This window comes from Fukomys damarensis, unplaced genomic scaffold, assembly GCF_012274545.1.
Source record: "Fukomys damarensis isolate Sample0158 unplaced genomic scaffold, DMR_v1.0_HiC HiC_scaffold_3, whole genome shotgun sequence".
Taxonomy (NCBI): Eukaryota; Metazoa; Chordata; class Mammalia; order Rodentia; family Bathyergidae; genus Fukomys; species Fukomys damarensis.
The window spans coordinates 18,645,011-18,668,953 of NW_022900915.1; the positions used below are offsets into that span (position 1 = coordinate 18,645,011).

The window sequence follows — 23,943 nt, forward strand, 5'->3', positions numbered from 1 at the left end:
AGGGGTGAGGGGAAGGAGGAAGGGGTGAGGGGTGGGGGCCGCTCTGCCTTTGCTCACACCTGCACCGAGGTACTGCCTGGCCCGGCAGGCCAGGGCCCGGCCAGATGACCCAGGGAGAGCCGAGAGAGTGCACGGGGCGGGCTGGGAAGGGAGCTAGAGCAGGACAAACCTTCTCCTTGTTGGACAACGTTGGGTGCACGAACTTTCGGTAGAGCACGCTGGAGCCCTTGGTGTAAGGGGACAACAACCAAATCACGAAGGCGATCTTGAGCTCAAAGTAGAAGGGGAACCTGGTGTGGGGACAGAGGCAAGCACAGAGCACAGGGAGGAGTCAGGGTGGCTGGATGGGCAACACTGATCCCTGCTTGACCCTGGATGACCCATCACGTTGTTGTGTGCTGAGGTCACCGTGCAGCTCCCCAGGGAACTGGGAGGCTCAGCTGAGACTCTGGGTGCAAAGATAAGAAGTGACCAGGAGTTCTTGCCGGCAGCAGCTTTCCTCACCTACTTCTCCAAGTCCCTCCTCTTCCTGTCCTCCCTCCACGAAGGGGGCTGGGATGGGATCTGGGGTGGGATTGCATTGGGGATTTAATCCATGGCCTTCACATTGAGTTATATCCCCAGCCCCCTACTTTTTTTGAGACGGGATCTTGCTAAATTGCCCAGGAGTGTGCCACCACACCCAGCTAAAGAAATGTTTTTGAGCTGGTGTCTATGTTATGCAGTCCAGGCCTCAACGCCAGGGCTCTGGGTTGCTCTTGCCTCAGCCTCCTGATAGCTGGGACTATGGGTACGTGAAATGGCCCAGAGGCCCTTGCTTTTAAGAACTGCTCTCTGTTCCCATAGCTGCTCCTGCCCAGGCCACAGTCCCTTCAGGTCTTGTACATCCTCAGAAGGAACCTTATCGAGCCCTCCCCTTAGCTTGTGTCAAGGGAAGCTACTCATTATCCTTAAGCCCATCTCTTTTCTAACCACTTTCCCCTGCTAAAACCATTGTTCTCAGATACATGGGCCTTGCTGCAATGATCTTCCACCTTCCAGCCCTCTGTAAAACTCTTTTTATTTCCAGTGCACTGTGTTGTTAGTATGGTCTTCCAAGAGGAATTTGCTCATTCAGCAAACATATCTGAGCTTCTCGTGTCAACGTGCAACTGATTCAGATACATCTCCTGTCCTCAAAGTGCTCACTTATGCATAGTTAAGAGTGCCCGGGAAGTGCCTTGGGAACACAAGCATCCCAGGTCTATAGGACCGAATCAGATGGCTGTTCCACAAACAGGGAGGCTGCGCCCTAGAGGGCCATGACCTAGAGGGACAGTAAGTGAGTAGGCCTCCTGAATGCTGGGCGGAACGAAGAATGAGGGGATTTTCTATTCCTACTCTGCTGACTCCAAGAAGCGGCCAGGAGTCGGGGGCCCGCACCCTGGGTCCCAGTCTTCCGTCTGCCTGGTGAGAAAGGTAGGGGCCTGGGCATTGAGACGCTGGCGGGGACCTCACCAGGAGAGCACGATGTCTGTGAGTGTCTCGGCCGTGGTGAAGAAGGCAAAGACGATCCAGTACATCATCCATTTCACCTGGGGGGACAGAGGGTCACGTCCACTGGGGCCTGGGGCTGAGAGGCAGGAACACCCAGGCCCCCATCTGCACTGCTGGTTCCTTGTACCAGTGCTAAGGGGAGGAGCACCCAGGAACCCACTTCCGCCTGTTGACATGCTGGGGGGAGGCGGGACACCTAGGACCCAGATTTTGTGGATCACACTAAGGCTGGGAGAAATGAATACCCTGGAAGTTCCCTTTCTCAAGTTTTGTTTGTTTTATTTTGTTTTTGGGGTACTGGGGATTGAACCCAGGGCCTTAGTTCTGAGGTTTGTCTCTAGTCCTTTATATTTGTTTTTTAGATTTGAAGACAGGGTCCTGCTAAATTCTTCAGGTTGGCTTTGAATTTGCAATCTTCCAGCCTCAGCCTCCTAAATGGCTGGAATTACAGGCATGCATGACTCAGGGTCTTGTCAGTAGCTGACAGGGCTGGCACTAAGTCACCCCATCTGTTGTGTGACCCACTGTGTTCTATCACTGCCATGTGGATTGGGTAGGGGTTTTGGGTCATCCACTCACATATTCCTTCACATTTTTGGTCTTCACGGCCTTGTAGGAAGAATAGGCTGGGTACAGGGTGCCAAAGATGAGCCTAGGGAGGCAGGCATGGTTACTGGGCCCCTCTCCCACCCAACTTTGCACCAGCCCGTGGGTAGGTGACCGGAAAAGTGACAGAACTCCAGAGAGCCACATCAGGGGTTAAAGCCAAGGCAGTCAAGACTCCAGATGCACATGCATGGGAACCCTAGCCAGGGAAGGCCATGCCCCTCCCTCTGCAGTGTTCACTTCTTCTCTAGGCCTTGCCAGAGGCTAGAAGGTCCAAAGTGGTCCCACTGACCATGATCCTCCATCTTCGGTGATGCACTAGCAAGTCCCGGTGGAGTGGGAGGTCTGGTCACTGCTCCAGGAGTGCCTTCCTTCTTGGCTTTATGCCTATTTAACCCATCTTCTCTTACCCTCCACCTCTGTCTCAGAGAAAGCCAAGCAGGCTAGGGCTCGCTCCACAAAGGAACCTGACACCACCTCACACAGCACTCCACCGGCAGTTAGAGGCACTACTCTGGCCCTGGGGACCAGAGGGCACAGGGGCAGGAGGCCCTGAAAACACCCTGGGGACCAGGCGCAGGAGGGTCCTTGACTCAAGGCCCTGGCTGGTGATCCCACTGCAGACCAGAGGTAAGACACAAGGAGAGGTGGAAAAAAGAGGCAGTGACCCTTAGGGAGCTTGCCCAGGCCAGAGAGGACAAACCATCCTACAGGCCACACAGACGTCTAGCAAACCAGGACATCAGCACGTGACACCAGTGAGGGGCAGGCAACAGGGCAGGCCCGCAGGGGGTCAGCCATGGCGGAAGCTGAGGGGTAGGGTCCTGAGCTCAGGGCAACGGTTGGCTCTGGCTCCCCAGGTGCCTGTGCAGGTGGGGGGTAGGGCAGAAGCCTCAAGGACAAGAGTGTGTGTGTGTGTGTGTGTGTGTGTGTGTGTGTGTGTGTATGGGGGGTTTTCTTCCCGGGCCTTGAAAGATAAGTCAGGGACAGAGCCCTACAATGTGGCTTGCAGCCAGAAGTGAAGGCCACCAACACCCTGGATGGGGAGCACTTTCACAATCCCAGGCTGAACACATCCCTTCCCCAATACCCCACACTTTGTCCTCCCTGGACCTCTGCTTTCCGATGGATGACTGGACTTCCATCCCAGGCATCTTAAGGTGTCCTCTGACAGCGGAAGCCAGAGCGAGGAGGGAAGGAGGGCCCGATGGAACCAGCCACGCTCTGCGCTCTGGCATGAGGACGGGGGAGGTGGGCCTGATCCGAGGCTCGGGTCCTGCATCCCAGATCTGCCAGTCAGAGGGAAGAGCCCACCTCTCCTATAACCCAGGGGCTGCCCAGCCCCTGTGGAGGGCGCAGGAGCAGGAAATTCAACATAAAAGGAGTTATTGATGAATAACGTGGGTGAGGTCCCGGAAAGCCAGGTCTGCCATGGCCCCTTCTAGCCCTGGGTCCCACATCTGTTCCCGGGAGCCCCCGCAGGGACGATGCGCCGGCAGCAACCCCCATCCCTTCACTGTACCAGTCACCCACCCCACCCCTGCCTCCGCACTCACACCACCAGACGAGAGATGATCCAGGACACCATGGCGGGGCCGAGCGCGGCGCAGGGCGGGGACCGGCCCGGTGAGGATGCAGCTGCAGCGAGCTCCGAGTTGCGGCGTTAAAGGGGAGGTCCCTGCCGCAGCGGCTGGCCGTGGGCGGCGGCGGTTCTTAAAGGGGAGGTCGCAGGGCCTTGCCCGCCCCACCAGCACCTGCTGGGGCTGGGCATGCGCCTTCGCCCTCCGAGCTCTACTCTAGGCGTGGGTTCACCTTCCTTGGGCTTGGAGTCCCCGGGCGGAGACTGACATTGGTCCCAGCCCACCTCCTGTTCTGTGCACATCAGGCTGAAGGCTTAAGTATCCCATGAAGAACGAGTTATGGTTTGTTGAAGGCTTATTGTGAGCCAGACCCTTTGCTAAGAGCTTTACATACATTACTGCACTGAATCCTCACGATCATCCTATGAGGCGTAAGTTATAATTATTCTTATCTTGAAAATAAGGAATTGGGAGGTTTAAGAAGGTTCAGTCATTTGCAAGAAGGTCACAGAACCACTAAGTCATACCCTTAAGATAGGAACCCAGGAATTCTGAACAGGCTGCATCCCTAACTACTGATTAGCAAGCTCCTGCCCTATTACAGTCTTGGAAAAACATTCACCTGAAGTCCATCCCACCCTTTCTCCACAATCCCCAATCCCCAGTTGAAAGAAGACGTGCAGGTGCCACCGGATCTGCTTTTTTTAAAGGTGGTCTGTGAACTGGAGGGGAACGGAGCTGGGACTGGCGAGCGCAGGATTTCACTTCCAACAGTGGGGCTGGGACACAGGTAGAGAAGCGCAGGGGCTCCAGTTCCACCCCCACTTAGCAAGCACCGGATGTCCTAGTTCTGAGGACATTTTTATCCAGAATGTAGGCTAGCCTGCCTCCTGGTTTTCACCAAAGCAACCAAGCTCCAACCCACCCCCCCCCCCCCCCCCCACCCACCCTTTCCGCCCTCAAGCCCCACCCCCCCCCCCCCGCCAGCCCCACTGCTCTCCTTTCCTGCCCCACTTTAAAGCTGCCGCCGCCCCTACATCCTATGTTGAGGTGTAACCCTTCTGGTGATCACAGCATCAACCTGTGCCCATCTGGGCTGAATGGACCTGCTGAGTTCTGTATTTCAAAGAATTATGGTCTTATTCAAACTCAGCATCCTGGAACTACACAATGGTCTATTTCCAAACCTGATCATTGTATCTCCAAGTTTACATGTATTCCAATAGGTTTCAGAGAAGCAGCCTCTATGACCCCTCTTGCTAATCCTTACAAAAGCTTTTCCAAAAGTCTTCTAACTGGAATGCACTCTGTTCTCAATTCTCCAACACTTCAGTATTAATAATACTAATTATTATTTTGGAACTGGGGGTCGAAATCAGGACCTCACACTTACCAACCAGGTGCTGTGCCACTGAGCTAAATCCCCAGCTGACACTTCAATTATGCTTGATAAAAAAAGCCTGCTTGGGCAGATCTCTGGTACCAAAAAACAAAACAAAACACCTGTTTGACATTATTCCACCTTCTCTCAGGTAGATCTAGGGCCACAGTTTTCATAAAAGGACAGTCAGGTCTCCTGCTTTGAGGAATTCTACCACTAGTACCGAAACCTTGCTTTGGCCACACACCACAGCCCTTTCCCCCAGCCTCTGCCCTGTCACGGAGCACAAACTGGGAAACCATTCCTTCATTCATCCTCTAAACTGGTGATGGTGAACCTTTTACTGCTTTCAAAGGCACGTGTGCAGAAGGTTTGCCACTACTGTTCTAAACCATACTGACTTCACCCTGGAACTTTCCCTTCTCCCAGTTGGTTCCAAGTTCAGAAAACAAAGAATAAAGATCAATGTAGTAGTGAAGACCTGGAAAGTAATCTCCCATCTCTAACCCAGCAGCCTGCAATGTGGCCCTGATTTTAGAAGGGTTGGCACAGAAGAATGTAGTTCACTCACACAAATTTGTTAGATTTTTAATAAGAACATGGAAATCCCAATCAGCCCTTCAACAAAATTAAAATACAGAAAGTGAAATTAAAAGTATTCTACAGTAAATGACTTTTATTTAAAAAAAAGTGTGAACATATAAACAAGCCTGCAGGGCATTACAGTACAGCTGGAAAGAGATAATTTCCCAATGTACCTATGGGCCAATGAATTCCATCATTTTCAAATAAATTCTTAATAAAAACTCCACTGAGTTGGAAAGTTTTGCTGAAAATATTTCTGGACAAAAACCCAAAAACGTCATGTTGGAAATTAAGCTTTGTTTTGTGTTTAGAAATGTCTGAGGAGTCCCAAGGGAACGCTGGTAAGAGGTGAAGACGGCTCCCGGAGTCACCATGGGTGCATGAGGGAACACACCACAGCTCGGACAAGACCAAGTTCCGAGATGGCTGATCCCTCAAGAACACTAAGAGGGGACAGGGGACAGAATGGGACTAAAAGAATTCTAAAAGCCAATTCCTTTAAGTTCTGCTTTGGCTGAATTTGTGCTATGATGGGCAGCTGATTTCTAAAAATCATATTTCTTCAAAGAGTTTTAGCGAAAGGAAGACTAAATGTCATGTGCCTTTCCTTGTAATCCAGGAAAACAACTGTGGCATTTCAAAAATTCTAAAAATATCTACTTTCATGAAATAGTTACTATTTCACTACAAACCTATTTTTCACTAAATACACACATTTCCTAATCCTGGAGCCTCCTGGGGAAAAGCAGTGGACTCTCCCAGGTCCTGAGACTCCAGTGCTCAGGGAGAGTATGGGGAGTGACTGCGCCGTCTCCTGGACGCGCTGTGTCGGAGTCATGTGCAGACACTGTAAGGCTTCCACCAGGTGTGTGTAAGCAATCACCTCTACTTGTACCAGCTATGGGGTTCCCGCCAGCTCCAAACACATTCCCACTTAATTAGGCACAAGAGGAAGAGAGAAAAACGGTGTGCCCACATTTCTGGTTTCCATGATATCAAATCAGGAGAATGTGCAGGAAAGCCCATGATGTCCAGGCAGTCAGATTCCCGGAGGCTGCAGGGTGGGGGAGGCAGCACCCTGGGCTGGAGTCTGAAAGTGTGTGAGCAGTGCAGCCTTCAGTTCTGAGGCGGTGCAGAGAGTGGCTGGAGAGTCTGTAATACTGACCACACCGGCTCCGGGCAAGGGCCTCTACTTGCACCGAGAACCCTGCCAGTCCCTGTGAGTGTCGTGAGCGAAAGACCTGCTTCATGGGGGTGCTTGGGACTTCTCCATTCCTATGACCGTGCCAGTTTGGATTCATGAGCCTTGAGGGTGCCAACAGCATCTTTCACTGCGTGGTAAATGATGTTTTTCACCTGGAGGGTAATCAGCACCATTAGTTCATGGCATCTGTGTGCCATGGTCCTGAAAACACAAGTGTGCACTCTACCCTGACGAGGCCCGCTGGTTAGTGAGGCAATCCCAACAACTGCACTTCCTAAGTCAATCCTCACGGTGATTCACAAATCACGTACCTCACACGGTCCATTTCCAAGAAAGAATAATGAAACCCCTGGAAAGGCTATATACTATCATCTGTGTGTTTACCATGTTCTTGGCCTGTTACTAAGCTCTCTATATGTACTTTCGTTTAATCTTTGCTGTATCTTTGTGAGATGATTCAACTACCACTCCCCCGTACAGAACCACTCACCCCTTCTTTGGTGCTGGGGACTGAATCCACGGCCCTGGCAAGCACTCTACCGCTGAACTACGTCCTCAGGCCTTTGTGGAGACATGGTGGCACTAAGTTGCTCAGGCTGGTCTTTTTTATTATTTATGTATTTATTTCTGGTACCGGAGATCGAACTCAGGTCTTTGTGCTTCCGAGGCAGGCGGAGGAGGAATTACTGAGCTGAATCCCGGCCCTTAGGCTGGTCTTGAACTAGCAATCATCTTGTCTCAGCCTTTTAAGTAGCCAGGATAACAGGAATGTGTTACCATACCTGTTTTATTATTTCCATTTTACAAATTGAGGAAATCAAGGTTCCATATTTAAGAACTTTGCTTAAGGTCCTACTGCTTTTTCTTGGGGGGTGGGTAGTGTTCTTTTTGTGACAGCATCTCACTGTGTAGTTCAGGCTGGCCTCCAACTCTCAGCAACTCTCCTGCCTCAGCCTCCCAAGTGCTAGGATGACAGGCATGCACCACCACGCCTGGCTTGAAATCCTTTAAATTTTGAAAAAGGAAGAGCAGATCAGGCTTAGGGTTGAAGGTTACTGGATCCATGAACAATTAAGAAAAACTTCCTCCAACCTGATGTGTCACCACCAAAGAAGATAATGACAAACAGGCTTGGCAGGACAGAGGCCATAAAAGGCTGGACAGTGTGTAATCAAATTGCTGAGGTTCTGCATGGTGAATCTTGCTTCCTTACTCTTTTATACTAACTACTCAAGTGCCCAAATGTATTAACAATGAAATTCTGTCCTTAAAATTCCAATGCAATGCAAGAGCAGAGGAAACCTAAACTGAATGCCCAGCCTGGCTTTATAAGGAAAAACAAGTTTCACCCCTCCAAGTACAGTTCCCAGGCACAATCCTTAGGGAGGCTCTCACAAAATGCGTTGATACAGAAATTTGCTCCCACAATAGCTTCAAGGCCAGACCTCTTTTTGGAAATGTACTTAGAACACACTGCCATAGTGCTTTTCCCACCTGCACAGGGAGGTGAATCTAGTCAGTTACTAATACAGTATACCCTTGAGTTATGACTGGCCTGACATACAAACAACTTGGGTTACAATTGGAATTTTGGTCTTAACTTACACAGCCAAAGTTTTGAGTTAAGACCCAAATGTAGGCCACTTGCTCATGCTTCCTGATGGTCTCAGATACAGATTTAACCCTTAGAGATTTCTGAAAGGAACATTACAACATCCTTTCCTGTGTGGGGTTAACTGAGAAATCCTGGGCCAATGTCTAAGGACCCTGAGATCTGCTTGCATACAGGAGAGAGACTTTGGGTTTTTTTGAGACAGGGTCTAGCTATGTAGCCCAGGCTGGCTTTGAATTCACAGCAATCCTCCTGCTTCAACCTCCCAAGTGCTGGGATTACAGGCGTGCGCCACCACACCTGGCCAGGGGAGAGACTTTGAAGGCTGTGTAGATGAGCCTATACCTTCAACTGACCAACCTGAGTTATAACCAGCTCTCATAAACAAACTGAGTTTGTAAGTCAAGGGTCCACTATACTGAAACAATCTTTTGGAGCACAGTGTCACACACCTGTAATCCCAGCACTTGGGAGGCTGAACCAGGAGGATTGCCAAAAGTGTGAGGCCAGCCTGGGCTACATAGCAAGACCTTGTTTAAAAAACAAAAACAAACAAACAAACAAAAAACGAAAAGAAAGAAAGACACACAGACTGACTGACTAGAGCTCCCAAGGGCAGAGAACAGGGAATTATCACACTGGAAATGATTTGGTTAAAGGGTGGTAGTCTCTAAGTGCAACTGAAGAGGATGGATCAGATGTTCCTAAAAGGAAAACTTCAAGTACCCAGACAAGGTTTCTGAGTCATTTCTCCTGCAGTAACACCCCTAGAAGTCACCTGAGCCAGTAGAGTGCCTTCTGTGTATGTGAGCAGGAGATGAGAGGGCACCATGAGCAGATGGGTGATTTACCTGCAGTTTATCTTCATGATTTGTATGCGTGTTGGAGAGATGCCTGAATTCCTGAGTCAGGCGGAAACAGTGCTTCACATGTTCTGGAGACACAAAGTCTTCTGCTACTTTTATGCAACTATATAAATTGTGAACCTGAGGTGAGGGATATAAAGAGAAAACATCAGACATCAGAGATTCAATTACTCATTGAAAATGTCATGATAGTAAAAACAAAAGCAGCTCTATATATTTTCTTTTTTTTTGGTACCAGGGATCGAACTCGGGACCTTTCGCTTGCAAGGCAGGAGGTGGAGGCACCAAGCTAAATCTCCAGCCCACCATTTTTTCTTTTACACTTGCTATGTTGCCCAAGGAGGCCTCAAAGCTTTGGGCTCAAGCGATACTCTTGCTTCAGCCTCTAGAATAGCTGACTCTATAGGTAGATACCACCATACTTGGCTCTCTGTTTTTATAAAAACAACAAACAACAACAGGAAATACTGCTGTAAAAATTTATAAATAAAAATTTTACTACTTTCATAGAAAATAGTCTAAAAAACATATTTAAAAAATTTTAAGGATGGGCTACCTCCAGGGAAGAAAATTAGATTGGGAAGTCAGGATGAGGGGACTGAAATGGGTATGGTACAAGCAGCTATGTGAGGAATTTCATTCTTTTAGTTAATACTCTGCACTATTAAAAAAGTTTTAGAACAAGCATTTAATTAAAAAACAAAATAAGGTGTGGGTTAAGAACAATCAGTCCAGGGCTGGGGATTTAGCTCAGTGGTTCCACCACCTGCCTGGCAAGGGCAAGGACCCGAGTTTGATCCCTGGTACAAAAAAAAAAAAAAAAAATCAGTCCAATCCTGCCATTGATCTCTATCTACCTGCTACTCTTCCCACTATAACCCCCGCCTTTTTTGTTATTTAAAAAAAAATTTTGGTACTGGGAATCGAACTCAGGACCTTGTACTTGTAAGGCAGGCAGTGGCACCACTGAGCTAAATCCCTGGCTCCCTTTTTTGTTATTTTGAGACAGGGCCTTGACGAGTTGCCTAGGCTGGTTTTGAACTTGCGATCCCCCTGCCTCAAGCTCAGCCTCCTCAGTAGCTGGGATTACAAGGTACGTTATCACACCCAATTCATTTATATCTCTTGCCAGATTCAAAAAGAGAAGCAGAAAAGAAGTCAGTCCATGGAATTACACAGTCCAAGGCCAACTTAGAACCCACCTGGTGAGGGGCTCCAGCAGGTATGAAGACGGCATCACCTAAGAACTGCACGATGGCCCAACCTTGCACACCATACTCCTCGTAGAGGCGCTTGCGGAGGGTCTGGTCCAGGTACCAACTTTGGTCATGAATTGGGTCATGATCAGGGGGATTCTCTTGGCCTTGCTCTTCTCCAACCTGAAGCCATGATTAAAATCCAAAAGCAGAAAATATAATATAATGGATTCCACACTAACCCAGAGTTTTGTTTTCTGTTTTCAGTCAATCACAGACTGAAAGTAGTAAAAGGAAAATTCCAAAAATAATTTATACATTTATTTTTTGTGGTGCTAGGTATTGAACTCAGGGAAATGTGCACACTAGGCAAGTGAAATCCCAGCATGGGGGCCAAAACATGAGGATCACAAGTTTGAGCCCAGTCTTACTTTTCTTTTTTCTTTTTTTTGTACCAGGCTGGGTCCTATAGTATAAAGGCGCTGAGTTTAATCCCCAGTACCATAATAATACACAAACAAACAAAACATCGTATACTGTTCTGAGTACGGTGATGAAATCTCACACTGTCCAGCTCCATTGCATCCTGGATGTGACTCTGACTCAGCCCTTGTCTGTAAATCCATGCGAGCTGTACACACCTGTCTGTCTGTTAGTCACCTAGTAGCTGTCTCAGTTTGGACTGCTACAGTATCATGGTGTGTTCAGATAACCTTTATTTTACTTGATAATTGCCCACAGTGCTAAAGTAACGATGCTAGAAATTTAGATAAGTCAAAGACAAGCCATAAAGTTCTTCCTTTAGTGAAAATACAATGAGATTTTTCAATGTTGTTGAGAAAAGGTTTCACTATGTAGCCCAGACTGGCCTTAAACTCTCAATCTTCCTGTCTCAGCTTCCGAAGTGCTGGATTCCACCACATCTGGCTCTGATATTTTGAAAGGGTAACAGGGGTGAGAGTAAGATATTGACCACATTCCTGGTAACTTTTATTACAATATAATGGTTCTATATTATTAATTTTCTACTGTGCCTTATTAATAAACTTTGTCATTGGTATGTATGCATAGGCAAAGATAGAATAATACAGAGTCTGGTACTACTGATGGCTTAGGTATCCACTGAAGGTCTTAGAACATATTCCCCTAAAGTAAGGGTTACTACCAAAAATATATAAAAGTTAGCCAGGAGTAGTGGCACATTCCTGTAATCCCAGCCTGTGGGAGGGTGAGGCAGGAGGACTGCCATGAATTTGAGACCAGCCTGGGGCACACAACAAGACCCTGTCTCAAAAAAAGAAAAAGTTAACAGCATGCTGTGGCTTGTGTCTAGATGTCCCCTCAAAGCCTCATGCAGTCTTTTTTTTTGGTACCAGGGATCGAAGTCAGGACCTTGAGCTTTAGAAGCAGGTGCGGTGCCACTGAGCTGAATAAATCCCCAGCTCATGCTGTCTTGTTTCTTCTTTTGGTACTGGGGATTGAACTCGGGTCTTTGTGCTTGTGAGACAGGCGGTGGAACCACTGAGCCTGCCTTGCAAGAGCAAGGCCTGAGTTCAATCCCTGGTACCAAAAAAAAAAGTAAAAAAAGGTGGCTAAATCTGGCACATGTGATGCTAGGATTAAGGGTGTGTGATTACTAAATCACTCACTACACACAGTGACTGGTTTGGCATCACTCTGACGAGTGTGAGTAAAATGAAAGGAGCAGAAAGACACTGTTAAGATCCCTTGTTGCTTTGGCTACCTTGTGGGCACCATGAACTGTTTTTCCTCGTGACACCCCTCCTACAACTCTTGTTGCTTTTTGATGCTTCTGCTGTCATGAACTGCTGCCCCTCTGTTACCCTGCCTTGGAGCCAGCTGATTAAGGAATGAAGCCTCTATGAACTGTAAGTCAAATAAACTTTTTCTCCTTCAACTTTGGATGTCAGGTATTTTGTCTCAGCAATGAGAGAAAAGTAACACAGAGCATAAATCCAATTTGCTACAGTACTATTTCTGGTGAGCTTTTGCTTTATTTTATTCAATACTAAGTGTTAATTCAGGCCTTCTGGTCATTTTAAGAAGAGATACCACCGGGGATTGATTTAGCTCAGTAGTTCTGCTGCCTGCCTCACAAGCACAAGGTCTTGAGTTCAATCCCCATTACAAAAAAAAAAAAAAAAAAAAAAAAAAAAAGAGAGAGAGAGAGAGAGAGAAATACCATGGCTAAGGGCTATCTGTCTTCTTCCTTTTTTATGTGGTATTGAACTGAGGGCTTCAGGCATGCTTAGGCAAGTAGTGCTGTACCCCTGAGCCATGTCTTCAACATTAACAGGTCTTTAATACCCCCACGACAAACCCTAGGCGTGCTGGCTCAGCTTCCAGCCCACCCAGAGGCATACCTTTCGGAGCAGCTCTCGGATCTTTTCTGCATCCTTGGCGGCATAGATGTGCCATAAAGCACCTGGTTTCTCATTTCCATCATGAATTCTTTGCTTTGTTACCTCATCAGCATCTCCCTCATCAATTGTCTTGAGTACTTCTGGAAAGAGCAAAACAATTCAAGGCAGTTGGTTATTTCAGTATACCTTGGAGTGAAGCACAATGTCTAATTCAAACAAGTTTGGTCTTTTTTCCTATCTTTCTCAAATTTTAAAACAAAGAATCAAAACTCATATTGGAGGGCTGGGCGTGGTGGTACATGTCTATAATCCCAGCATTTGGAAGGCTGAGGTGGAGGATCAGAAACTCAAGGCCAGCCTGGGCTACATAGTGAGTTCAAGGTCAGTCTGAACTACATAACGAGACTGTTTAAAAAAAAAACAACCAAACACAAAAAAAGACCCCCAAAACAAAACCAAGAAAAACTCATATTGGTTTCAGGTCCACACACAGGAAAAACAACACTAAACTTCCTTTACTTAATACTATAGAGACCCAGCATTTTTGGAGGTACAGTTTCATTAAGACACATTTTTTGCTCAAATTGCATAGCCATCTCTTATGTTTAACTTGCAGACTACTTCCTACTGCAAGACCTTTCGAACCTCTAGGATTCTGTGAATTCAAGCCTACAAAGGGCAAAGCTCCTCTGCCAAGTTAAAGAGTATTAGCTTCTACTGCTTATCAAGAACAACACCCTAAAAGATAACTTAATGCAAGGGTTTGTAAATATGCAGCATCGTAAGCAAATTAAAAATATACCAAGATAATAATACTGATTATTCCTAAACTTTGAAATTTTAAGTTGCTTTCTTTTTTTTTTTTAACTCATTTCTCTGAAACTTTCATAATAAACCACACATGAATTTTTTTTTTTTTGTGTGTGTGTGTGTATGGTACTGGGGATGGAACTTGGGATGTTGTACTTGCACTTGTGAGGCAGGCACCTTACCACTGAACTAAATCCCTGGTCCACCACACACTAATTTTAACAATCAGATCTGAGCTGTTCTAGAAGGCATCCTGTGCAACCAGCCATTAATACAATGGGGACCATAGTATTGTTAGTGCTCTTGAGATAAACACTTAGCCTAAGAGGTAGCTGCTGGGCGTGGTGGTGCACACCTGTAATCCCAGTAGTTGGGAGGCTGAGGCAGGAGGATTGCCAACCCGGGCTACACAGTAAGTTTAAGACCGGCCTAAATACACAACATGACACCCTGCCTCAATTGAAAAAAAAAAAAAAGAGGTGGCAGCAAAATATTTTTATGCAGGTGACCTGGCTTTAACATCTCACTCCACATCTGATCTGGCTGATAGCCCTAACAGATGAGTTTGTCCTTTCTTCTTCATTCTCTTTGTGAGACTACACACTCAGAGGAAAAGAACACTATACCCAGAAAGAGGCTCTGGTCAGAGATACACAATCCAACACTCCTCTCTCCTAGAACCAGTTTTTGTGTGGCAGCATCCCTTGAGTACCTACACATAAGGCCTGGTAGAATCGTAGTAAGAAAAAGCTACTGATTCTGACTCAGGAGGAAAATGTGCAATGCTACCTGGAGGGCCAGCCTTACCATCTGAAGCAGTTTTTCTAGAAATCCTACCTTCATCATGAGCACCCTCCCCGATGGGGATCCCAACGTACACCATCACGTTAACGGCATCAGACACATCTAAGTGAAGATTTGTTGTGCCAACCCTTCTGTCTTCTGCAGTTATCAAGCCTAGAGGTAAAAGGGAAACAAGCAAGATAAGGGGTCCACACTATAAAGAACCCACACAGACTATACAACTGAAAATATGCTCAAGGATGTACTTTAACTGAATAAACTGTGAGAGTGAAGTCTGTCTGTTTAGTAAGAAAAAGGAGCTGGGGGTATGGCTCAGTAGCAGAGTGCTTGCTTAGCACATGTGAGGTTCTGGGTTCAAACCCCAGCATCACTAAAAAAAAGAGAAATTCTTTTCTCTTACTGTTTGATTTCTAGCTTGGGTGACATTTAGCTTGGGCCATGGAACCAAACAATTCCCCAAAGATGGTCCCTCTTTAATAAGCAAAATAAGACATTAGGAAATTCAGATTAAAACTCAACTTTCATAGTAACTTAGATCAGACATTTCTGAACTTTACCAAGCACTGTCTCAGTACTATGGTATCCAGCCTTCTCCACTGTTTTTTAATCAAGTCTTTTAAATCTAAGAGTATGTCTCCTTGAGTACCAGTCTTTCCCCATTAAGTTTGTTGGTACATTTAAAGCAAACAATACAGTTACATTTACAGTTGAGATCCTATACCTTTACATGATATGTCTTGGTTCTTATTTTTTTCCCATACCCCTGGCCCTCCCTTCACCCCTTCACCCTTCCCTATTTACAAAGACTTTTGCTTCCATTTTTTCTTTTCCCTTATTTCCTTTCCCCTCCCCTTCCCACTTCTCTTTTAACCATTTTTGTCTTATTTCACACTACTGTACCATTTGAACCTTATTTACACTTTTAGTTTTTCACACCAGAGAAACTATTCGGTATTTACTCAAGTGTGTAGTACCACTTTTTTTTTTGAAACAGAGTCTCACTATGTAGTTGAGACTGACCTGGAACTCACTATGTAGTCCAGGCTGGGTCTCAAACTCGCAGTGATCCTCCTGCCTCAGCCTCCTGAGTGCTGGGATTACAGGCGTGTGCCACCATGCCCGGCTGTAGTACCATTTTTGGAAAAGTATCTAACTCCTAGAGATATAAAGTTTGTGGACAGGGCCCTTGCGGATGTTACACAAATCAGTATGACAAAAACAAACATATTCCAAACAGTCTTGGAAACTATTAACCTATCCAGCACCAGTCACAGTCCTCAATCATCTCTACATATAACTCACAGATCTCCCCTGAGTGAAAGGAGAACAATGGTCTACCGAAGGGGCAATTCTGCCTCTCCCTCATACCGTAGGCGTTGTACATCTTGGGGCCAAGATCAGGCCTTACAAAGTAGCTGGGTAGCCTAGAGGCCAGATTGAGCCTGCCATCTCGTTTGGTATATTCTGGCAGAGGAAGGTTCTCCATCAGATCTTCAAACCTATAAAACAGCAGGAAAGATGACTTAGCTTGCTACAGAGGAAGCAAGCAAAGAGGCAGTTTACTTCTCTGTAATATTCTGACAGCTTCAGCCAGGACAAGTCTCTGAAGATCATACCACTGGAGGTCACTAACCTTGTGGGCATCATGTCCCGAAAATCTTCCCCAGGAGGCCAGTCCTTGAGTTTGAGCACCATGGGCTGTCCGTCTTCTGACCTTAATCGCTCTGGAAGACAGACAGCAGTCTCACAAACATCTGCTGGGCTGGGTGCTGCCCAATATTCCACTGACAAAGAGTTTTAGGAGCCAAACCTCTTATTTCAGACTGTAACCCCCATAAAGGATTAGGTTAGGTGGACTTTGTATTCCTTACCCACTGCTGTAGCACATAACATATTTCTCCACAACACAGGACTTTCCTCAGAGTGAAAATGCTAAACATACTCCATGGTCTCACATGCTCAAGCCTAAGCCTGCCCTGCACGATGGCAATCTATAAGATTGCCATGCAAAATATAGGCTCAGCACTAGGCATAAGCTTCCACTTGCCAAGAGAATACCGTACGTTCCCTCAGGGAACAGGGCTGGGTACATAGATATCTACTTCCTAGTCTGCTTAGATTTCCAAGCTACTTACTGCATATGATCTCAAAGCCATCCCAGAAATCCCGAACTTTCACGTCAGAAATTATAGCACAGTTTCTGCAGTTCACCAAGTCCACATCTTGATCTCCAAATTCCTGGCTAAAGGCTTCAGGTTTCCAGAGTTCAGACTTCAGTTTTTTATGCACCCCTGAAACCAGTACTGGCTGTGGAAACAAACATATGCAAACCAGAGACATCTAGGAAATACCATTAGCTCTAGGGCTTCAGGATGTTTCCCGGGGAGGGCTCTTCAAGAAAATCTAATGAGTATTATATACCTAGATTGTACCAATAAACTCAATAAAAGGAAAAAAAAAAAAGAAAAAAAGAAAAAAAGAAAATCTAATGTTCATTTCCAGTTTTATAATCTATGGATTTCAACATATAAAAGTCATGGAGAATTGAGTGTGGCAACCCACACCTATAATCCCAGCACTCAGGAGGCTGAGGCAGGAGGATCGTTTTGAGTGCGAGGCCAGCCTGGGCTACATAGAAAGACCCTGCCTCAAAACACAAAACAAAGCAAGACAAATCAAAACAAACAAAACACCCACACCACCCCACACCTAACAGGAATTTTAACTGTCCTTTTAAGAAGAGAGCTACAGCAGTGGTTCCACTGCCTACCTCATAAGCGCAAAGTCCCGAGTTTGCACCCCAGTACCCAATAAAAGAATACAGCTACATAGCTTTGAGGTAAAAGGATGCACAATGTAGTTTTAGAAATCTTCTAGGTTTTAAAAATTCAAGACAATCTGAAGTAGCAAGGATATCAACAAACATTATTTCTCTTTTCTTTTTTGTATAGGAGCTCAAACTCAGAACCTTGTGCTTGTAAGGCGGGTGTAGTGCCACTGAGCTAAATCCCCGGCCCAGACTTACTATTTCTAAATCTCCGTGGCAAAAGATCTCTGAGAGAACCCTGGAAATATCTTGGTAGAGGGACAGCTAGTCCTGGGAACTACTTATTCTTGCTTACCTGGCCTTGCTTCCAACACTCCCGGAAGATCTTCCAATTGTTCTTGTTGCTGGGATCATGGAGACACAGGAGCCTCCCATCACAGAGCCAGGAGTGAGAGGTGTGGGGGTCTAGCACATTTAACCCCATCACCATCTCCTTCACTTCCTTCTGGGTATCAGTCAAGTTGCAGGTCCTCTTTGAAGCATCTGAGGTTTTCTTATTTTCCACCACAGAAGCAATGATGTGGTCAAGAAAGTTGGGTAGGCTGGCCTTGCTCTTCACTCCCTGACAGACACAAAGCCACCAAGTAAGCCTGACTGAGGCAGCAGGAGAACAGCATTCAAAACCCTGCCTCACGGCTGTACTCACAGGGAATTCTGAGAGCTCTGATTAAATTCCAAGTAAGTTATTAAAAATGTCTTCAGTAATGGGGGGGATAAAAAGTCAGTATTTTTTATCATCTCAAATTCTTCTACCTTTCATATTTTGCCTTTCATTTATGAAAGAAAAGATTTCTCTGCCTCAACAAAGAGACTTGAGACCTAAGGAATATCTCTGGCACTTAGCTCTGTGCTAAGTATATGCACATAGACTGCGGAGTTCACAAAATGTTATAATTTTTTGAAAAAGATCATTTAGTTTGGGGGTTCTACATTTTTTTCTGGTCAGTATATACTGCCCAAAAGATACAGTATTTAAGTTATGGAAGAGAGCTGTCAGGCAGTGGTTTCCGCCAGGGAGTGCCTTCCCCAACAGCAGGGTGTATCAGGGTACCCAAAAGGAGCTGTACACGGGACAGCGGGCGGATCACTCTCCACTTCTTCCCTCACTACCATCCCACGGAGCATCTCTCATCTGTTTCAGCACATGGAAAGCTCAGTCCCAGAGATGAAAGTGACATTCCTAAAGTTGCAGATAGAAGGAGGGGAGGCTTTTGTAAACTTGATAATCTTGTGACTCAAGTATCACTAATTGCTATCTCTATAAAAAGCATGTAACCATGTAACATCCTAGAAAAGTTAAAACAAAAACAAAATAGGACTGAGGGAGGAAGCAAGTATTTATACTTTTATTTATAAAATAACTGTTTTGTCTTTTTTTTTTTTTTTAACTGATTCAAGAAATAATCCAAGTTGTATAGGCTCAACCACTTGCAGCTCATCAAACTTCAGCCCTTAATCATAAAATAGAATGAGAAAAATATTTAAGTACTTGTTTAGAATGATCTGCAAGACCTACAAACTGAAACATAGAAAACCTTAGAACACTTGTATAAAGAAGGGGAAAAACTATATGCATATGAAAATATTTCTAAAATGACATTCAAGAAACAATGGTGACCTCCAGAAAGGGAAAATGGGTGCCCGGGAGACAGGGTAGGTAGGAGCTTTTTCACTGTACATCCTCCTTTCATATCCTGTAAATTGTTAACCTTATGTATCAGTTCATTCATTCAATAAATACTTACTAAATATGATTATGGATCAAACACCATGGCACTAGAGCTATACAGTATCTGTGAATAAAACAGTCAAAAATGCCTTTAGGAAAGGCAAGAAACAGACAATAAATAAAACAATGTCTGATGGTGGTAAGTGCTATAAAAAAAAGAAGCAGGGAAACATTTACGTGTGCAGGCTGGAAGTATGGCAGACTTTTAAAAAGAGTGACGCATGAAGAAAGACTGGCAAGGGTGACATTTCAGGAGTGAAGAAAGGAGCTGCTGCTGAAGCAAGCCGTGTGGCTACACAGGAAGAAAACCCTACTTAGAAGAAGTAACGAGTGCAAAGGCGCTGCGGAGGAAGCACGCCTGGCCATGTTCGAGGACGGCAAGAGGTGGGTAGGGTCGGAGCAAGTGAACAAAGCAGGGGTAAGGCTGGGGAGGCGAAAGGAACAGACAGGTCCAGTGCTTTGCGGTCCACTGCAAGAACTTTGCTTAGCTTATGGGAGCCACAGGTAGCCTTGGCGGATGTTAGGCAGCGGTGACATCATCTGGCTTACATTTGAAAAGGATTACACTAACTGTTGAAAATGGACTGGAAAGGGTAGAAAAAGGCAATCCATAAATAATTTACTGCAAAAATTTAAGCAAGAGAGGATGCTCGTTCAGATTAGACAAAGAGGTACAAATGATGAGGAATAGGTACATTCTGAATATATCTGAAAGGATTTATTGACAAATTAGATACAAAATATAAATGAGAGGAAGCCCAAATAATTCTAAGATTTTGGGATGAGCAATTGGAAGGATGGAGATACCACTGAATAAGAGAGGAGAACTAAGAGGCGCAAGCCCACAGGAAGTTGATCAGGAGTTCAGTTTTAGATGTACTCAAAGTCTGAGATGTCTATCAGATATCAAAGAGTAAGTACATTGTGAATATGCTGCCTAAGTAAAACAAAGTTTCACATCTACAAGAAAAGCAAGTGGTTCCTTGTAATTAATTACTTTTCTACTGATGCATGAAAAAATCTCAATGTCTCAATTTTTATTGACTTCCTAACATGGTAAAAAAGGTTCCCTGTGTAAAGGATCTTAAACATTCCCAAAACTTAATGTAAAGAGAGATCTTGTCAGCTTGACAAGGCAGAGAACACAAATCACCCGTGGACCCTCTAACCCAACCATCAGATCTCTGATAGTTCTTTCATGGAAAAGCAGGAAAGGCTAGAGTTGTAGCGAGGACACTTACTGCTGAGGATGTAGAGAAGACCGGGGGGAAGGGTATGCCTGTGTCCAGGGGGCTTTGAGGAAGCTTCCCGGGCCCGGAGTGAAGGAGGTCTCGAAGGCTAGAGCCTTCGGTTTTGTTGTTGGAGGCAGTGGGACCCAGTAACAGACTGTTAAAAAGCTTTGGAGTCAACGGAGAGACCTTTGCAGTGGAGTTGAACGAGTCCAGCCCAAAGGGTGAATGAGACTCTTTATTGAGCACCGACCTCAGGGACCCTGCTTCTGTAAGAACATAACCGGGAACAGCATTAGGCACAGGAAGGAAAACCCAGCAGACAAGTGACTCCTAAAAATTAGCTGAGTGCCCCCTAAACTGTCTAAGGCTTCCTCTCTTTTTCAGATTTGGATTGCAAACTTCTTTTTGTTCCCATCTGCCTTTCATCTTTCTCGTTTTCTAAAACTATTCTTCAAGTGGGTCTCCAGAACACTTGTACTGGAATCAGCTTGTTAAAAATGGAGATTGTTGGTTCTACCCCAAGAGATTTTGATTAAATGGTTCTGGGTAGGGTGAAGGTATCTGCATTTTTAACAATTCTCTTTGTGTGTTGGTGGCTCTCGTGTCCACTGAAAAAGCTACTTCTCTAAGTTTAGGTCTGAACCCTGGATGCAGAATAGAACCACCTGGGAAACTCCTTAAGAACTCCATCAATTCTGACTCAGGAGGTCTGGGGAAGGGCCCAAGAATATCCCTTTTTTAAAAAGCTCCATTTCTAGAAAGACACTGAAAGAGATTCACTTATTTTATGTGATCAGCCGGAGAAAGCAAGCGACATGCTTCATAAATGCAGATGGTAATGTTCGAGTCTGAAGAATCTCAGAACAACCCACAGCTGCTTCCACAGGCAAGACAGAGGCTGGTGTTCATCTTACCTTTTGTTTCTTCTTTCGCCTTCTGAGTTGCTAAATCCGCCAACCAATGCAGGGCAGAGGAGGGGGGCGCCGTGTCGGGGCACGGAGGCCTGATGGCTTTTAGCTCACTATTGCTATTGGACACTGCACCATCAGCTTTCAGGGGCTCTTCAGGTCTGATGTCAGTGCCATCGCCTTTAGGAACATGGTTGGGCTCTGGTATTGTTCCCGCTGCAGTTCCTCCTCCACCTGAGAAGGTAGTTTCGTTTCCAGAAGAGGCACTAGGGTTTATGCTAGGAAGCTAAAGCACAAAAGGTCAGAGTGCTGGTTAGAAGCATGGCTAATCCAACATACTGTATACTAAGTTCTCCAAACTGCTGCAAACTATGCTAAGTTCTTTGGAAAATGTAGTGAACAAGACTTGAAGTTTATAAAATAAAGATTTTTAATGCTGGAGATCATTTCTGCTATGGCAAACTGGTGTTTAAAACTCAATCCCACAAAGCCTGGGGATTAAATGAGACTGATTATGCAAAGAGTTTATCAGAGTTCTAACACACACAAACGCTCAACTGATGTTTATTACTCTGTTACATTCCCGAGGTTTCCAAATTATTTGCTCTAGTATGTCAACTCTCCAAAAATATATCTCTAAATCCCTCAACATTAACCCCTGTGGCTTTTCTCACTGAAAATGTAAGCAGCAGCCCAATGTGGTGATGCACACCTGTAATCCCAGCACTTGGGAGGCCAAGGCAGGAAGATTGCAGTGAGTTCAAGGCCAACCTGAGCTACACAGTGAGGTCAAGATCCCTCTCCACCAATCGCCTTGGTCTCAAAAAAAAAAAGGTAAGCAGTATGAAGTATGTTGTGGACTTTCTTGTGGAGGTTGTTACTGAGAATTGAATCCAGGGAGTGCTGAGCTACATCCTCAGTCCTTTTTTATTTTGCCATAGGATTTCACTAAGTTGACCGGATTGGATTAAAATATGAAATCCCTTTGCTTCAGTCTCCTGAGTAGCTAGGATTATAGGTATATGCCATTATACCTGATATAGTTGTGGATTCTTTAATCCATCTGTAATCCTAGCACTCAGGAGTTGAAGACCAGCTTGGACTACACAGTGAGTTCAAGACCAGCTTCAACTACATAGCAAGATCCTGTCTCAAAATCAATCAATCCTGTACATTCAAAGTAGCATCAAACCAGAATGAACTCTGGTTCTGACAGAGAAATGACAAAATGACTATCTCTGGGCTGGGGATTTAGCTTAGTGGCACTGCACCTGCCTCATAAGCACAATCCTGGTACTGGGGGAAAAAAAATCACTATCTCTGTCTAGAACTAACAAATTATTTCTGGTGGTTTTTCTATACTCTTTATCCATGCAAAACCCCCACCATCTTGGCAAGATACAAAAACCCCCGATATTCTATATCACCCAAGCCTGAATTGGTTTAAGACTAATGAAAAGAAACTATACCAGTGAGAGGGAACTAAATCCCATAAGTAAAAATTTCTGGGGTCTCTCTAGAAGGCTTCCTAATTCCCTAATTCCACAGGAATCCTACAGAAGCTTGGCACGACCCAATTGAAAACGGGGCATTTCCTGGGACTAAGAATTAAAGCTTAAACCAGTTACACTCACATATGCCACTTTACCTGGGACATCCCGTTGGTGACAGCAGGTCTCAATACAGATTTGTTCTGCCGACTAATACAAGGACAGTTCGCTTTAATGCCCCATTTGCCCCTGGCAGCATGTACCATGTCTCCGATATTGTAAAGGGCTGAAGAAAGGACAATAATAATTAATATTGGAACACTTGTATGTGCCATGTTTTGAACCATGGACCTACTTTATATTGTTCCCCTCAATCCTTACCACGTTTCTATACAGGAACTGCTCTTATTCTTTTTTCTTTTTTTTGAGACAGGGTCTCACTCAGGCTGGCCTTGAACTCTCAGGGATCCTCCTGCCTCAGCCTCCCACAGTGCCAGGATTACAGGTATGTGCCACCACGCTCAGCTTTCAGCTAGATTTTTTTGTTTTTTGTTTTTTTTTGACACAAGGGATCGAACTCTGGACCTTGTGCTTGCAAGGCAGGTGCAATGCCACTGAGCTAAATCCCTGGCCCTCAGCTAGATTTTTAAAAATCTAAAACCAGAGATCTTCTTGGTAGCCCGAGGACTGGCTTTTTCATTCTGGTCCTGCCAATTACAGGAGTGTGAAATGACATATGGAAATAAGACGTCCTCCTATCACCAGAAAGGGGGAGCAGAATGTGGAATAGAGGGCCGGGGATTTAGCTCCGTGGTTCCGCTGCCTGCCTCGCAAGTGCAAGGACCCAAGTTCAATCCCTGGTACCAAAAACAAAACAAAAAAAAGAATGTGGAGTAGCTACATGCACTCTTAACATATCCTTAGAGATCCAATTCTGAGAAATACAGCAGGCTTAATTGAAAAAAAAAAAATGAAGATAAATCATTTTTATCACTTTTTATGATATGTGACTATCTCCATTAAAAATACTTTTTCCAAGCTGGGTGTGGTGGTGCACACCTGTAATCCCAGCACTCGAGAGGCAGAGGCAGGAGGATGCTGTGAGTTTGAGACCAGCCTGGGCTACATAGTGACTTCCAGGTCAGTCTCAACTACATAGTGAGACCCTGTCTCAAAAAAAAAAAAAAAAAAAC

The 23,943-nt window shown here is 45.3% G+C and overlaps 2 protein-coding genes across 2 annotated transcripts in view; both read right to left on the minus strand.

Annotated features, from left to right (window-relative positions):
- Reep2 (receptor accessory protein 2) overlaps positions 1-3,778 on the minus strand; it is a 5,910-nt gene extending 2,132 nt beyond the window's left edge. Inside the window, exons 1-4 of the mRNA XM_010613779.2 lie at positions 3,699-3,778; positions 2,116-2,188; positions 1,498-1,574; positions 170-290 (exon numbers count right to left, since the gene is read on the minus strand). Coding sequence (XP_010612081.1) covers positions 170-290; positions 1,498-1,574; positions 2,116-2,188; positions 3,699-3,730 — 303 coding nt within the window. The 5' untranslated portion in view covers positions 3,731-3,778. The remainder of the gene's footprint in view (positions 1-169; positions 291-1,497; positions 1,575-2,115; positions 2,189-3,698) is intronic.
- A 1,959-nt stretch (positions 3,779-5,737) lies between these two features.
- Kdm3b (lysine demethylase 3B) overlaps positions 5,738-23,943 on the minus strand; it is a 65,824-nt gene continuing 47,618 nt past the window's right edge. The window contains exons 14-25 of the mRNA XM_010613778.3: positions 22,909-23,036; positions 21,267-21,546; positions 20,362-20,618; positions 17,687-17,953; positions 16,700-16,871; positions 16,198-16,288; positions 15,933-16,063; positions 14,598-14,717; positions 12,951-13,090; positions 10,573-10,749; positions 9,356-9,490; positions 5,738-7,044 (exon numbers count right to left, since the gene is read on the minus strand). Of these exons, the coding sequence (XP_010612080.1) occupies positions 6,964-7,044; positions 9,356-9,490; positions 10,573-10,749; positions 12,951-13,090; positions 14,598-14,717; positions 15,933-16,063; positions 16,198-16,288; positions 16,700-16,871; positions 17,687-17,953; positions 20,362-20,618; positions 21,267-21,546; positions 22,909-23,036 (1,979 nt within the window). The 3' untranslated portion in view covers positions 5,738-6,963. The remainder of the gene's footprint in view (positions 7,045-9,355; positions 9,491-10,572; positions 10,750-12,950; positions 13,091-14,597; positions 14,718-15,932; positions 16,064-16,197; positions 16,289-16,699; positions 16,872-17,686; positions 17,954-20,361; positions 20,619-21,266; positions 21,547-22,908; positions 23,037-23,943) is intronic.